Below are 16,623 nucleotides of genomic sequence, written 5' to 3'. Positions count from 1 at the left end.
TGCAACAAAGTCAAGTTTATGAGAGTTTTTATTTGATGTTTCATATATTATGCTTGTCTTGCATGGACAAAATGTAACAACATGAACATTTTCTTCTTGCTCATAAGTACTGTTATGGAAACATAATTTGGATCAAACTTCCAACCGCTATTTAAATAGACTTTAGTATGGGTAGCACAATATGTAATTTTTGACAGGAATGAAAATGAGTTTGTGAGGGATAGAAGTACAGTGCATTTAATGGGTTGTACTGCTGTTTAACAACATAACGATTTCTTTCATTTGATAATGTCTTTCCAAAAAGCTTTCAGTAGACAAAATGCCATAAATGAGTTTTAAAAATTGCATGTGATTTAGGACCTGCCATTGTAAAGATTGTAAGTCTATCCCTAACTGCCTTGTTCTCATGTAAAGTACATGGCATCTGCTCTAATGTCTTTTAAAACAAGATTCAAACATCTGGTTTCAAGTAGTCTTTGTATATCCGCTTCACTCTTGCAAGTTCTCGCTCATCTGGTTTTATACTTCCATACCACTGATACCACAGTTCTCCAGAGCTGAGAGAAAATGGAGCAGGGGTTGGTGCTACTGCACCATGAGTGTTCGAGTAGTCCTCTTTGGAGTAATCAACATGAGGTAACTGGGCAGAAAGTAAACCTTAAAGGAAGTAGAAAAAGGAAAAATGCCATTTTAAGCACTTGTGCACTAAATAATGAAATTGATCATTTCTTTTCATAAAAGGACTTGTTTGTGCACATTGGTGCTTATAACAATAAAAAAAAAGTCAATTTACCACAATCTCTAGCAGTTTCAATGGCCTTGTTAAGAAGCTTCTGTTGTTTGATACACACACCTGAGGAAACAATTGAAGATGAAAAGTTGATCAGGTCATGATCATACCAGAAATATGACACTTGAATGTATTAAGAAATTCATTACCGGTTAGAGAGGGATCATACACAATTCCTGTTTGAGGACTAACAAACTGCTGCAACAGGTTCACGTTCTGCAGAGAAAAAGCAGATATATTAAACCAAATACATTGTCCTCACACAATAAAAAATAAGTAAATGACAGAATCGGAAAACAAACCTTGTAATGGACAATGATGTTTGGATCACGACAGATGGGACAAGGGTTGCCACATATCTTATCACCTCTCTATGACAAGACAATCATCCTCACTAATACATATTTAATGGACTGGGGGGGAAAAATCATCTGAACAATCAATCAATCAAAATTCAAAACTAATGTGTACTTACAATACAGGTCTTTCTTGTCTTTTGAGGAGGGACACCCCCCTTATGGTTCCTCCTATAGTTAGACCACACAGGCTTTGATCCATAGCGCTCAATGTACTCTTAAAGAGATTTGAGCAACATTAAACTCTGTTTTAACCACAAGTAATTCATTCAATCATCTAATCAATCATATTTACCTTCACTTTCTAAGTACTCCCATGGTCTGTCTGAATATCTAGACAGTACCTCAGCTGAATCGGTGTCATCAGCAGATGATGATGATGATGATGATGATAAAGCACGAAAATTCAGTCGCAGCACTGGAGCAGTTATTTTCCAATCACGGATTCTCTGCAATACAAAACGCGTAAATTGTCCTTTATGTTGGCTGAGGTTGTTTGCACGCGAACTGAGTGGACAACAACATACATATTTACACATACTGTATAAAAAACATCAATTAAAATATTTTATCTGTAACCAACAAACCTGTGCTTGAATATTTCGTTGTAAAATGACAGGAAATGTGCGGCAGATAACTATTCCAATGCGTTGTAAGGAGGCTGCCATTTTGTCTTTGTATCAAAGGAAGTTGTAGAGAGGTTAAAGTGTATTGTGACGGAAGTGCGCGTTTATTGTTCTCACTTTTTCCATTTTAAGAGATTGTTTTAAATGAATTCATACAGTTTACCTAGTCAAATATTTCAGTCAGAAACCAATGTAAAATGTATTATTTTTGTATGTGAAACGTTTCCTGAAACGATCCCTCGTGTTGGTCAGTTTACCAGCATTTTGTGCCAATGTTTTGCATTTTTGTCTAAGGAATATTACTTGTAGTTATATAAATTATCGTTTACATGAATTAATGTTTAATTTTAACACACACTTTGAACATGATAGCGTTACAGTGATTTACATAAAGGCTGAATCTGCCTTACAATAGCTAGTTCTTGAATTTGCATAAACGAATACGCCTATATTATTGTACAGTGGCGCAGAGTAAATTCTTACGTCGTTTTTATTTAAAAAATTCCAACAAATTAATGATTATTTGTGCACAGAAAGCACGTAAAATAACCGGAAACGGAGTGGGGGATGGGGTCGTCCTTGAACACACAGAAGAAGGTCGTTTCTAGAGGAGCGCGTGATCGTCGACTCCATTTTGTGGGGAAAGAAACGCGCGACCGCGCAAGCGCGAGCCCCGGATGACGCAAAAAACGTCAGAACTATATATACCGAGTCCCACCCTTTCTAGAGCATTCCTGGATTTGTCTGAGGTAAGTGTCATATCGGAGGACGGTTCTCCATCTTTTTGCGATTTAAAAGACGATTTTTATCCCAAAGTTCGGCTACCACATCAGTTTTTATCGGCAAAACGACCTTTTGATCGTTCTCTGGATTTCCGCCGCCAAACATTCGTTTTTCTCTAACGTTTCTTTGTGCTGTTGTTTCGTTTCAGGTCTGAGTCGGTCTCAGTGAAGATCTGGCGTCGAGGATTTTTCAACTGTGTGCGAAGATCAAAGCCCAAAAAACTCAATTTTTTCTACTCGAGTAACGGACATTCGCTTACTACTTTTTTTTGCTCCAGATTGTTCAAGAAGGAAAAGCTCAATTTCAGCCACCACAATCCCGCCCATTATGCCATTTTTCAGCCAATAATGCTAAAGTCATGACAGTTTACGTTCTCTTAAACTGTTAAAAAGCTGAAAATTGTTGCTGTTAAGCACAATATATTAATAGCAACCCGAGACGCAGAGGAGAGGTATTAATAGTAAGTGTTCTTTCAAACCAATTTGAATCGAAACTACGTAACAGTTAACCAGTTGTCTGTGTTGAAAATGATTCAAGATATAAATAGAGATTAAAATTCCTAGCTGTATCGAGCGTGGCGACCTAACTGCGCCACGGTTTCTAGAAGCAGACAGCATGCTGAGATAAAGCGAGACAGAGCTAGCTAGTGTATGAGCTCACACCGCAAAGCCAGAGCAGCGGCTTCAACGCCCTGCTTCTCTTTGTGTGTGAGACGGAGTAATCCTAATGATTATTAAAGTAACGATAAATCATCGAATAATAAGCTAGCCATCGCTGATCATAAGCAATCTGTACATAAAGATTGCCATAGGCAGAGCCAGGAAGTGACTGCATTCAATTGGGGCTTTTTATAAACTGCATTCTTTTCAGAGGAGAGCTCACTGGAACAATCAACGCAATCTGCACATAAAGATTGCCAAGTGGCGCCTGTGGATTTAGCCGAACGGAGAAAAAAAACCAGACTGAAATGCAACATTTTGTTCATAATGTCGTTAGATGTAATTAGTTGGCGGAACTGGATACCCGTTGAGCTAGTTTGGTGAAATAAACCTCCCTAGGCAATGATAATTTATAAAAATGCATAGCAGTCTGAGTATAAAGATTGCATTTTTTTTGTGTTCTGTGCTTAACGAGTGCGTAGATAGGGTATTATTTGTCTTGTCGACTTTGCTTTAAAATGGCGGACGGGTTGTCCTTTGCTCGGATCACTCGAGGCAATGGTGGCTTTGTTTTTCTGACTGGATCTACGGGAAATACTGTAGTTCGGAACGGCTGTCTCGCGTCGCCATCATCCCCATATACAGCTCGAGGTATCGTCTTAATATCCGTGAGTCGCTAGCGGGGTAAATATAGTAGCACTTTGTAAACGAGCAAGACAAATGGCAGGCGGGGGGAAATAGCCGTTGTGTTTTTAAAAACTTGTTGGAATTCAAAGATGGCGACCAGACACCCGTTCACGAAGACAAGTGGTTAAAGATAGTGGGCGTGGTTTACCGCTGACTTCAGCCAATCAGGGGAGCCGCTGTCAGCTCAGGGCGAGCTGCTGTATGAGAGAGGGAGGCTTCGACAGATGGCAAATCAAATCCCCCTGTGGCCACTATTGAGCAGATGCATAAATTCATATTACTGGCCTTTAGAGAGACCTACACTGGATGCTTTGTGTTGACGAGTTCTAACACAAAACCATCGTGCTATTTGCTTAAAGATGCCAGCTGTTTATGTTACACTCGATTAAAAAGTGAAAGTAGGTTACATGAACTTGATCTTTATGCGCTGTAGGAAGAGTCTTATATACAGGACAGGGTGTAATGTAAACTTTAAAAGTTAAACAATGTGTTTCTTCACATCTGCATTCCACCAGAAACCTGACAGATACAATGTTAATCTTTTCTTTCCAGTGAATGTACAATCTTGTTGACTTTTTCTTGTTTGTTATGATAACTGTGACGTTTCCAGGGATTGTGTGTATTGTTCCGTGTTTAAGGAGTTCGGTTGTGACTTTAAAAAGTTCTTCAACAACAGTGTTACGGGTAAGACAAAACCTGATTTCTCACACGATCAAAAGTGAGTAAATTCTAACTTTTTCGACATTAGTAGACCTTTTTCACTGTCTTGGAAATTATGTAGAACATGAATTCAGACGTTGCTAAACACTTGCATGCTTAACAGTCGTAAAAATCTATATACATTCGGTGTATATATATTTCTATTTCATGTGTAATTCGCCCCGTTGTTCATTTTCTGCTGTAGTTAGTTGGTTAGTGTCGCCGGTGTCCAGTCAAGTGTGCTGTAGTGAGAGGAACTGAAGGCAGAAATACTCGCTGTTCATCCGCGTGGGCAGGGCAAATGACGTCTCTCTCTCTCTCTCTCTCTCTCTCTCTCTCTCTCTCTCGACCACAAACACTCTGCCCTCATCCGTCTCTTTGTAATTAACTACCTCAGATATTATTATCACTGGCATATGTCCATCTCATTTTTTCTTTTCAAATAATGTACCGTTTTTATTGCATATATTCTACTTGTTTCTGTATTTTAATATATTTTCATCACATTTGATACTTGCATTTCTTATTGCTGCGTGGCAAATACACTGTTTCTGTATTTGTGTATATTTAGAAATAACCACATGGTGGCGACATACAACTTAGAAAGTCTTGTACTCGGTTGCACTAAACCCCTTAAGTTAACCCTTAGTGATAATACACTTATTTACTTAAGGAGTTTCTTGCAACTGGAAAGTCAAGTCTTTCAGAGTCTATTTTCTTCATTATATATTTATTTCCTGATTTAAAAAAAAAAAAAATATATATATATATATATATATATATTCAAAATTTTACTCATTCAAATTTTTGGACAAAATAATTGGGATAATATGCATTTAATATGTAATATTACATAATAAAGAAAAATGTAGCTAAATACAGCAAAAAAAATTATAATGAGGGAATAGACTCACTAAGGCACTTCAAAAAAATCATTTTGTGAATCCTCCCCACCTAGTGGTTCTAGACTTCTGTATACATAAAACATACCTAAAACAAAAACATAAATAAAAAAGGTCCAGTTAATGTACTGATATTTAAAAACTTGCAGTATTATTGACAAGTATTTAAAGCTTACTGTTTAAAAGTAGTATACACGTTGGTCCTACTTTATATTAGGTGTATTTAACTACTATGTACTTGCAGCAAAAAAGTATATATTTTATTACTTGTGTGTATTTATTTGGTGCATTGTACTTATTGTGTATTGCAAAGCATTAAAGTGGGAAACTGGTAAGGTTAGGTTGGGGTGGGTTTAGGGGTTGATGCAGTTACAAAAATAATTACATGCAGGTATTTTTAAAATATAAGTACAGTGTAAAAACAAGTGTGTACACAATAAGTGCATTGTATCAAATTTGTAATTTAAGTGTTAAAATTAAATTGAAAGACACTTAAGCTAAAGTGGGTACTACTCATTTTATATCCATCAACCCCGTAGCAATGACAGTTGTGGATATGGGTAAAGTCTTTGTAATATTTTTTCATGTATTCAGATTTTATAATATAAGTGTAACTTAAAATATAGTAAAAGTTTTGGTTTATAAGTGTTTACAAACATCTCATTTTATTTTAGGATCTTTCTATTGATGTTAGGTTATAGACAGATGGGTCGCAGCGGTGTCTAACATGGAAGGAAGAAATTATATTAATGTCAGAGTCCCTGTATGCTTTACAGTTGACGTGTGACAATGCTTTTCTGATAAACAAGGAAATCCAGTCAATCATTTGAACACTTTTACTGTGCCCTCCCTAGTTTTTTTTTTACATACTTGTGATAAATGGTATTAGTTGTGCTACAATTGAACTTCTGGAGGATTACAAGTGTCATCACTATAAAAAAAAAATTACTTAATTGCTAATAAAAGAAATTGTAAAAACTATGCTTAACTCTTAAGTGCATTCTCAAATTTTAATTTTGTCTCTTCCCCTCTTATTTCTGCTCTTGTATAATTCTTATTTAAATTATAAAATAATCTGAATGCACATTACTGATCACAGCCATTATATTATTGTACATGTCCTTTGTACCTGTGATGTTTATTTTGGGTATTGTACAATGCATATAAAAAGCAGGTGGGTTTATGACAGTGACATGACAAATGTAATATAACAATTTACTTTTATGTTTATCCTTCATCATTTCAAATTATGAACTACATTATGCAGCGCTCACATAACCAGTCATCCAGTTTGAGTTTCACGTATAATTAAATAAGTAACAGACTTATTCAATTATTCTAGAAGATTGGTTACATGAACGCTGTATAATTCAGTCTGCAGTGAGATGTTAAACTATAACAGTTGTACCAGCTGCCCCTTTCTAGTAACAGAAAGTCCAGTAAATATTGACAGCCCACCAGGCATCATATATTAAACATTTTATTTACCAGGAAGGATCCTTTGTAGTCAGTTGGAGTATAATAATTTTTGGGGGGCTCTAGTAATAATCTAAGTCCCACCTTATTTTACAATAACATAATTTTCTAAGTGATGAAATGTTATGAATTTGAGAACGAACTATTGTTTGAAGTGGTGTGATTATTAATGAAGACATTACTTTTTTACTTTCTGTTGTGAACAGAATGGACACAGCTTCCTCTGTGGTCATGATGTGAGACATGCGTATCTGATTCAGTACAGTATATAAAACATCTAGAAGTTTCTCTCCGTTCTTTGAGTGCATACATGCAGAGTTGACAGCAGCTGTTCTGTGATGTCTTTGGTAGTCATGTGACTATTTTTGTTCCCAATGTCTTCCGAATTTGTTGTTTCAAAGTTATTTCAGATCCACAGTCGCCTTGGTAAATGTACATTACTAGGAACTTTTCAAACATTCAACATTGTCCTTGTGCTGTTCCTGTGAGCTCTCCTGAAGTGCCATGATCTTATTATTTCAGTATTGACTGGGTGATTTCATGTCATATCCAGATTTTCCCCAGTGGCATAAGCACATGAATAACCCCTGTTTTCTCTCTCTTTGTCAGTAAGCAGCTATGGCCGTGGGCCCGGTGGACCCCAGAGAGGTGCTAAAAGGAGTTGAAGCTCTGCTGGGGAAGGATGGAGAGCTACGAAGCCTTGAGGGAGTTGCTAAAGTCTTCAGGTGAGAAGCTGTACCATTTTTATTTTCTGGATACCTTCTAAAAAGCCATTAATTCCATTAAGCTATATTATTTCTAACGTATTTTCCTCTTTTCAAACAGTCTCATGAAGGCCTCGCATAAAATGGTCAGCAGATGCATGTATCTGAACATCTTACTGCAGACAAAATCACATGATGTACTTAATCGGTAAGAATAATATCCATCAAAAGAAACATTTGAAACATTTTTGGTCCCAAGGTTATGCTTAACTCTATCTCTTCTGCTCAGGTTTATTCGAGTTGGAGGCTACAAGTTGTTGAACTCTTGGCTCACCTACTCAAAGACCACCACTAACACCCCCCTGCTGCAGCTCATACTGCTCACCCTGCAGAAACTCCCCCTGACTGTGGACCACCTCAAACAGGTACTTCCCCACACCATGGCCCATAAAACTCACACGCATGCCTCTGCAGTCTTCTAACACCTGTTCTCTGTCTGTTGTCTTCTCTCCTGCTAGAACAACACAGCCAAGCTGGTGAAACAACTGAGCAAGAGCGGTGAGACAGAAGGTAAGAGCACATGTTCCATGAATCAATGCCAGACAGTCTGCTTACTCTCTTCCAGAGCTCAGTTTTGAACTCTTCTCTTTTCTCTCAGAGCTGAGGAAGCTGGCGTCAGTGCTGGTGGATGGCTGGATGGCTATTATCCGCTCTCAGAGCGTCTCCAGTGGAGCGTCACCCAACGGTAGGGTTTCCAGTTTACATTGTCTTCTATGTCACTCTGTTTTTTGTTAAAGTAGACTTAATGCACTTTTAACTTGAATTATTAGAAAGTGGGGTTCCCATTATTGGCAAGTAACCCAACTCTGTTTTCCATCAGACAAGAAACGGAAAAAGGAGGATGGAAAAGTGCGTCCGGAGGTGAAGCCCCGAGAAAAAGGAGCAGATGAGGAGAAGAAGAAAGACAAACCAAAAGCTTATGCTCCAAGTCACGCAAAGATCCGCTCTACAGGTTAGTTACCAATGATATTTTAGTGTAGTTTATATAATATTATAGTATTTATTTGTAATTTTAATTTGGTGTTGTTATTATATTTTTATTTTCGTTTAATAGTTTTGTTTTTAGAATTTATTCATGATTTTAATTAGGTTTTATTACATTTACATTTTTTAATTTTAATTTGAATAATTTTGTTTTATTTGACTTGCTTTTATTTATATATATATATATATATATATATCTCTGTTAAACTTTTTTCTTTTCTTTTTTGTTCTAGTACCTTAAATTTATTTCAGTTAGTTGCCAAGAATGCAACATTTAATTTTTTTTTTGTTTTAAGTTTAGAGTTTTTTTATATATAAATTGCTATATGCTTGTTTTATTTTGTTAGCTGAAACTGTTAATATTTAATTTTATTAACTTTATCAAAAACAATTTTGTTCAGGTTTATGTTTATGATTATTTTTTTAACAATAATTATTTATTGTTATTATATTTCAGCTACTTTAAAACACTATAAATTATTTATGTGTGTGTGTGTGTGTGTATATATATATATATATATATATATAATATATATATAAAATACACATTACAGAAATAACACAATTTTAAAAATGATCTGTTTACATTTACTCTAAATATTGTGTCTTCAGGTTTGGAGGTGGAGAGTCCAGTTCCAGTTCCTGTAAAGAAAACCCCCTCTGCACCCCTGCTTGGAGACAAATACAACATCAAGCCAGCTGTTCTCAAAAGACCAAGGTAAGTGGACACTCCATTTCTTTCTTGCAAATAATGAACAGGCACATGGAATCCAGGATCGGCCCCTTCTCATTTGATTCATGATTTCAATGAATTTGAATGCAGTTTGACTTCGGAGGGTTTGAAAATGAATCATTAAACTCTGACTTTGTTCATTCAGCACATCGCCAACTGATGCACCACCAGTGGAGAAGAAATACAAGCCCCTTAACACCACCCCCAACTCTGCCAAAGAGATCAAAGTCAAGCTTATACCCCCACAGCGTGAGTATGCCCATTCAGCAATATGAGCAATATGATTATGATAATCTGCAAAAAAGGAGAGTAGAGTTTCCTCTCCGGCTGGTGCTTAATATCCATTTCTCTTCCTTATAGCAATGGAAGCCACTGGATTTTTGGATGCCCTCAACTCCGCTCCAGTGCCTGGCATCAAGATCAAGAAGAAGAAAACAAAAGCAGTTTCCCCTACCACTAACAAGGTGTGCCACATCAGACAACCCTCATTTGTGTTTATGCTTCATGGATTTTAATTTTCCCCAGACCTCCAAAATCACAAACCCACTAATTGTGTTTTGTTCCTCTCATCTCTCTTGTGCTCCACAGCCCTGTCCGTTTGACGGCAGGCCGCAGTCGTACCCGGGTACACAGGCCAAACCGTCTTCCCCTGAGACGCCCTCATCTCAGACACCTCCTCATGAGAACCAAGAGCTGGAGCAGCCTGGCACACCCGTGCCCACCGAGGACCCTGATGCAATGGAAACTAGTGAGTTCAGCTGCATAGAAATTGGCCACAGCCTCGCTGAGAGCCATATGAAAGAATGTGCTAAACTTAAAATGCCTTATTTTGTGTTTTAAGGTGAAAAACCCAATGCTCTGTCTGAACCTCGCGGTGAGGAGGAGGGTCTGACTAAGAAAGGAAAGAAAAAGAAAAGCGTTCGGTGGGCGGAAGAGGATCATCTCAAAGAGTACTTCTACTTTGACCTGGATGAGACTGAGAGAGGTAAAGCAACACTTTCTTCACTTACACTGCAGTTTAAAAGTTTGAGGTTTGTAAGGTTTTTCAGTTAGTAAGTCTCTTCAATAAAAATAAAGTAAAATAAATAATATCATTACAATATAAAACTATTAATATCTGAAAATACTTGTGGGATTTGTTCAATAATAATCATCACTCTTTTTCCTCTATCTCAGTGAACGTTAATAAAATTAAGGACTTCGGCGAGGCGGCTAAGCGGGAGCTGATGATGGACAGGCAGACGTTTGAAATGGCTCGTCGTCTTTCTCACGACACCATGGAGGAGAGGGTGCCCTGGACTCCTCCGCGACCTTTGACCCTCATAGGCAGCCTGGTCATTCCTGGTTCCAGCAGCAGAGAGAAGATGATCCAGAGAGACAGAGAGATGGGCATTCTGCAGGAGATCTTCCTCAGCAAAGAGAGGTAAGACAAAGCTTTGGTGTGTCATGTTTAGTGATTGTTCACAGCATGAAACAACATTTAATGCCCCCACAATATCACGTATAAAAACCCACATGTCGGCTGGGAATCCATTTGCATTTGACTGGATCATGAAAAGTGGGCCATGATATTATTTACTACTTAGCACAAATAGTTGTATTAGTATTACTTGTATGCTATTATAGTTTTTTTATTAAAAAATACCAAGTAGCTTTTTTTTGTATTTTCAGTTTTCATTGTAATTTTTGTGTAATTTTTAGCTATTTTTATTTTTTTGCTCTATAGGTTTATTATTATTATTATTATTTATTTTTTCAGATTTAGTATTTATTTATTTATTTCCTGTTAGGATTTTCTTTTCTTTTTTTATGTATTAAAAATAGATTTTTCATCTAATATATTTTTTTATTTTAGCTTTAACAAAAAACATTTTTTAATAGATGTTTAAAACCCTTGCATAAATGAATCATCCACATGAATAAAGTAAACAGGGTTAAACGTGTTTTTAAATGGACATACATGGTTTGTTTCCCTCTCTGCAGTGTTCCAGACTGTCCTCATGAGCCAGACCCTGAGCCGTATGAGCCCATGCCTCCTCGTCTCATCCCACTGGATGAGGTAAGACAGCCAATTACCTTTTCATATGCTTTCCCCTTCCATTTTTTTTTCTTCTTTAATTTTGAAATATCAGATGTGGCATGTTGATGACCTCTTCCCTCTGTGGTGTTGTAGGACTGCAGTATGGAGGAGAACTACATGGAGCCCGCTGACACTGCTGCCTCCGGCAGCTCTTCAGTCTCTAATGAAGGCTCCAAGCTGCCTCCTGTTCTAGCTAACCTCATGGGAAGTCTGGGCAACAGCGGCCGCAGCCCTCAGGCGCAAGGCAACACCCCACCAGCCAGTAACAACCCCGCTGTTAATGTGCAGGAACTGCTCTCATCTATCATGGTAGGATTTAATGGATGTGTACATGTTTTTTACCACGAGAATGTGCAAAGACTTTTATTTTAAGCATCTCCTTTGGTTTTCAGGGTGCTCAGGGATCTAACCAGTCTCCAGAGGACCTGATCAAACAGCCTGATTTCTCGGATAAGATCAAGCAGCTTTTGGGCTCCCTGCAACAAAACCAGAACCAGAATCAGAACCAACCTGCTAATGCTCCACCAAGTACGTGTTTGCTCTCTTTCGACTGTTTTCATCGCTATATAGTGTTGTTTATATATTATTGCAATATTTATTCATATTTTAAATGACTTTTTTTTTTTTTTTTTTTTTAGTTACATTTAAGTTTTAGCTTCTTTTTTTTTTTGCTATGTTTTTAAAATATTTTTTCTTTCACTTTATTTCAGTTTAAGTCTAAGAATTGTAGTACTTCAAATTATTTTAATATTTTTACTCATTTATTTTCTTTAATTTCTCAATTAACCAAAATGTTAAGGTTTTAATTTTAGCAATTTTTTTTTTTTGGTGCTTTTTGTGAATTTTTTTGATGTATTCGATATATTTCTGTTTTATTTTGGTTTATTGATTTTATTAGTTTATTCAGCTTTAATTTCAGTAATACTTAGTAGCCAATCAGTATTTATAATGAAGTTTTTGTTTTTCATTTTTTTTTTATTATTATTATTATATATCATTAATATTTTTATTTGTCCGATTTATTTCAAATAACACATTTTTGTAATTTTGTAACATGCTTTGGTGATTAATTAATTTAGCCTATTTTTTTTTTTTTATTTATTATTTTTTTTCAGTTTTAGTTTAAGGAATTTTTCAAATTTTTATTGGACTTAATTTAAGTTTTTTTTAGTTTGTTTTTCATTTTAATATCTTTCATTTTATTTCAATAAACTAAAGACTTTTATTATTAGTTTTAGTTAACCATAACAACACTGCTTTGTTGAGGAATAGCTGCATGATGGTTAAGCAGCATATTTAATGTTCTGTTTCCTCACTTCATAGTGAACACGGGTCTGCTTGGCCATGGCCCTGGCCCTGGCATGAACATGAACAACATGAACAACATGCCGATGCCCATGAATGGTGGTTTCCCTCCAAACAAGCCCCCTGGACCACATTTTAACCATCCTCCTCCTCCTCCTCCCCACGGCCACGGGCACGGGCACGGCCCACCCTTCAACGCCGGCGGCCCACGCATGATGGGTCCTCCGCCCGGTCCACAGGGCCGCGGGGCGGACAACGGCAACTACTGGGGCGACGACTCCATGAGAGGAGGCCCACCCCGGGGAGGACACTTCCACCGGGGGAGAGGGAGGGGAGGAGATCCGGGCTTCAGAGGACGAGGGGGACGCGGAGGACCACGCGGGGGACACAACAACATGGGCGGTAAGTTTGACCACCAAATGCTTTTCATTTTCATTCCAACATTTAAAATGAGGATGTAAATAACGATCTTTTTGTTTCATTTCAGACATGTCAAAGAGGCCAGTGTGTCGCCACTTCATGATGAAGGGAAATTGTCGGTATGAAAATAACTGTGCGTTTTACCACCCCGGTGTAAACGGACCACCACTTCCTCCCCAGCACGGACACTAACACACCAAAAACTGCTGTTCCTTGAACTCACCACTAGTGGGCAACAGGACTCAAAATGAGCCTCATGTACAGAAACTGAAACAGGGGACGTTTGCGTCTGTGACAGCACAATCCCACCTACTTCCTCCGACTGGACAGTTGCTTCATTGGATCTGAACATTAATATTTCTTCTCCATTTTACACTACTTTCCCTCATCTGGAAAGCTGTGAGAAGATCTGAGATCCTCTATGAAGAGACAGATTACTTGACTTTGCGGCCTACGTGTAAATAGGGATTCCTGGATATGTATATTTTTATTGTGATTCTGTGTACCACTGACCTGACTGCTAAAGATTGTACTACATAACTCTGTAACCACTAGGACAGGATGTAAATAATTGTCTTCAGCCAGTGGCGTACAGTTCCTTAAGCTTCTCCTGGTGGCCAAAACCCAAGATACTGGATGTGCAGTTTTCTAAACTATAATTCACACGTCAGTCATTCTTTGCCTAATGAAATCGACACTTTGAAAAGTTATTACAGCACAGAACTTTAATTTTAAGATTTTCTGGTTGAATTCAAACCCTCTGACGTTGCCGTTCTGTTTGATGTTTTATTTTCAGGTTTCTATTGAAGAGGGAGAAACCGTACTTCTATGAAATGTGTAGATGCTTACAAATTTCCAGATTTTCCTCACACATGGTCCTTGCTTTTTCAGTCCACGATTTTTAGTTTCAAAAATACTCATACTCCGCTGCACTGAAAGGTATTCATGAATTGGCATTATGTTCCCCCGAATTGGAAATGCTATGTATGCGAGGGGTTAATACTATTCAGAACCGCTACCTTTTGCATTTTTGAAGTCCCACTGAATACTTGAATTGATACTTTGTGATGGAAAGTGATCCTAGCCTGCTAAAGAAATCTCAACTGTTGTTCTGTGTAGTGTGACAATCAGGAGAATTAGTGATGATTTCCTACTTGATGTTGATGCTATGGCTTGATTTGCTGTGCGTTCATGTTCTCGAACCCGTGTGGGTCTGTCCCGCTCTATCAGTGTTCAACTGAGCCTAACCTGGGCTACAAACCACTATCATCAAGGCCAAACATATTCAGGTGTTTTCTGTGAAAACAGTGGCCATTGTCTCTTGTGGGACTCGATTTTCTTTTTCTTTTTTTTGTTGGATTTACTATTTTCCCATGATTTTATTTTGATACAAGTCTGATGATTTTTTTTTCTTTCTATTATTGTCGGAGAGATGTTTATGTGTCAGAGCGCCGCATAAACACAATAAAAGGCACATTCAGAAATGTAAGGTGTTTTTCTACGTGTAAATTAATAAACATTACGAAATTCACCGGAACGTGCAGTGTTTTCTCAAATTCACTTTTATTTTCGGAGCAAGTGTTAATATATAATGACCACTCTCTCTCAGTGCCTGTTTGCTTTTTAACCTCTAAATGCCTCGTTGTTTGAATATGTCAAACAGGGTTACGTTAGGATTCTACGCAATCCCACTGAATTTTCCTCCCCCTCTCATGGAAGTCCGGTCAAATCGCTAACAGTTCTTTGCGGGTGCGTTTGCCTTCCTGTGTGTCAGATCCGTGTTCTCAGGGCGGAGTCGGTGCAGATGGCTGCTGGAGTGTGTGTGATCAGGAGTGGCTTGTGCACCCAGCCCTCAAGGACAAATATTGACTTCAGCTTCATAGAATTTCTGCTTGCGTGCAAGGTGCAGGAAGGATCATTTAGAGTTAAGGACACCTCAGCAATTCATTCATCCTATGTAACGTTCCTTTCATTTTTGTGTGTGTCCTCAGCCACTGTACAGGAAAAATGTTACAAAAAAAAAAAAAAATCTAGGTCTTTGCTGTGTATAAAAACATCCAGGCAGTTTTGTGATCGTGATGCTATGCTAGATTGCTGTTGACAAATTTTTGGCATTCTTTTATTTTCAAGGAATTAATCTGTTTGTTTATTTCAAGAAAAGAACTAAATCAAACAAGGTTTTTGAGATGTATTCAGACAAGTAACTAATTTTGGTAACAGGGCTGCAAATAAATGTAAGAATGTAAATAAATGTAAGGATACTATTGTTCAAAAGTTTTGGGGTCAGTGAGATTTATTTATTTTATTTCAGCAAGGACACGTTAAATTGACCAAAAGTGACAGTAAAGATCGTTACAAAATATATTTATGTATTAAATGCAAAATTATGTTCTATTAATAATAATATATATTAGTTCTAAATAATATTTAAATTATACAAATATTTATATAATAATATTATATAATACACTACAAAATATACAAATACTAAATATATTTATATTTACATTTTATTAATATAAATGTTATATACAGTGTGTGTGTATGTTATATTAATTTATACAAAATATTTTTATTTCAAATAAATGCTGTCTGGTCTTTCTATTAATCAAAGAATCCTGAGAAATAATGTATCAATAATCAATAATGCATGGTTTCCACAGAAATATTAATCACAACTGCTTTCAACATTGATAATAATAATAATAAAAAATGTTTCTTGAGCAGCAAATCAGCATATTAGAATGATTTCTGAAGGACACTGGAGTAATGTTGCTGAAAATTCAACTTTTGCCATCGTAGAAAAGAAAATCACATTTAATTATGAAATAAAATAGAAAAACATTTACTTTAAATTTTAATAATATTTTTTGATCAACTTAATGCAGACTTGGTGGGCATAAGAGACTTCTTTCAGAAGAAAATAAGATTAAAATATTAAAATACACATTATTGTATTATTTAAAATAATGTTATTATTTTATTATATATTTTGTGCTATCGTTATGTTCATTATTATTATTATTATTATTACGATATTCATTTCCTGAAGGTTAAGTGCCTTTTACTTTGACATAAGGGTAAAAAAAAACAGTTGACTTGTAGAAGCACATCCTCAGCTGTCTTTTGTTTGTGACAAACCTTTAGTTTGTAAGTCAGAGTAAGTCATACCTGTCATTTTCAGCACAATATAGGGGCAGTGAATGTCCAGCTGAAGGACAGAGAGTGGAGTCATAAAAAGACTGGATTCATTGAGACTGAGTGGTGTTGGTTGTCGTGGAGGCCCTGAACTCGGCACAAAGACGCCATTGATCCTCCGCTGTCATATTATCCCACAGCCGCTACTGGAAAGAGGCTTA

General features: G+C 36.9%; 2 protein-coding genes across 8 annotated transcripts; one reads left to right on the top strand and one right to left on the bottom strand.

Moving 5' to 3' along the window:
• Positions 1 to 10: 10 nt before the first annotated feature.
• On the bottom strand, positions 11 to 2,073 carry mrps18b (mitochondrial ribosomal protein S18B). 2 transcript variants are annotated; one of them, XM_058752794.1, is made up of 8 exons: positions 1,936 to 2,073; positions 1,734 to 1,819; positions 1,442 to 1,595; positions 1,266 to 1,363; positions 1,093 to 1,161; positions 940 to 1,006; positions 794 to 853; positions 11 to 657 (listed from the first exon to the last, which is right to left on the bottom strand). In XM_058752794.1, exons 2-8 carry the CDS (start codon positions 1,812 to 1,814, stop codon positions 452 to 454), a joined length of 735 nt encoding a protein of 244 aa, XP_058608777.1. In that variant the 5' UTR covers positions 1,815 to 1,819; positions 1,936 to 2,073; the 3' UTR covers positions 11 to 451. The 2 variants fall into 2 exon arrangements, with proteins under 2 accessions (XP_058608777.1, XP_058608776.1); XM_058752793.1 differs by lacking the exon at positions 1,936 to 2,073 and having other exon boundaries at positions 1,734 to 1,875.
• Positions 2,074 to 2,874: 801 nt separating this feature from the next.
• ppp1r10 (protein phosphatase 1, regulatory subunit 10) lies at positions 2,875 to 14,795 on the top strand. Of its 6 annotated transcripts, XM_058752790.1 has the most exons (19): positions 4,165 to 4,299; positions 4,512 to 4,585; positions 7,588 to 7,703; positions 7,804 to 7,890; positions 7,972 to 8,107; positions 8,201 to 8,252; positions 8,341 to 8,427; positions 8,563 to 8,694; positions 9,339 to 9,444; positions 9,605 to 9,708; positions 9,820 to 9,923; positions 10,048 to 10,207; positions 10,301 to 10,444; positions 10,636 to 10,882; positions 11,443 to 11,518; positions 11,633 to 11,848; positions 11,932 to 12,067; positions 12,863 to 13,246; positions 13,332 to 14,795. In XM_058752790.1, the coding sequence occupies exons 3-19, from the start codon at positions 7,597 to 7,599 to the stop codon at positions 13,454 to 13,456; spliced, it is 2,403 nt and encodes an 800-aa protein (XP_058608773.1). In that variant the 5' UTR covers positions 4,165 to 4,299; positions 4,512 to 4,585; positions 7,588 to 7,596; the 3' UTR covers positions 13,457 to 14,795. The 6 variants fall into 6 exon arrangements, with proteins under 6 accessions (XP_058608770.1, XP_058608774.1, XP_058608775.1 ...); XM_058752787.1 differs by lacking the exons at positions 4,165 to 4,299; positions 4,512 to 4,585 and adding an exon at positions 2,875 to 3,015; XM_058752791.1 differs by lacking the exons at positions 4,165 to 4,299; positions 4,512 to 4,585 and adding an exon at positions 3,744 to 3,865.
• The last annotated feature ends 1,828 nt before the right edge of the window (positions 14,796 to 16,623 follow it).

Source organism: Onychostoma macrolepis, chromosome 19, assembly GCF_012432095.1.
Source record: "Onychostoma macrolepis isolate SWU-2019 chromosome 19, ASM1243209v1, whole genome shotgun sequence".
Lineage (NCBI taxonomy): Eukaryota > Metazoa > Chordata > Actinopteri > Cypriniformes > Cyprinidae > Onychostoma > Onychostoma macrolepis.
This window is presented reverse-complemented; position numbering and strand designations above follow the sequence as displayed.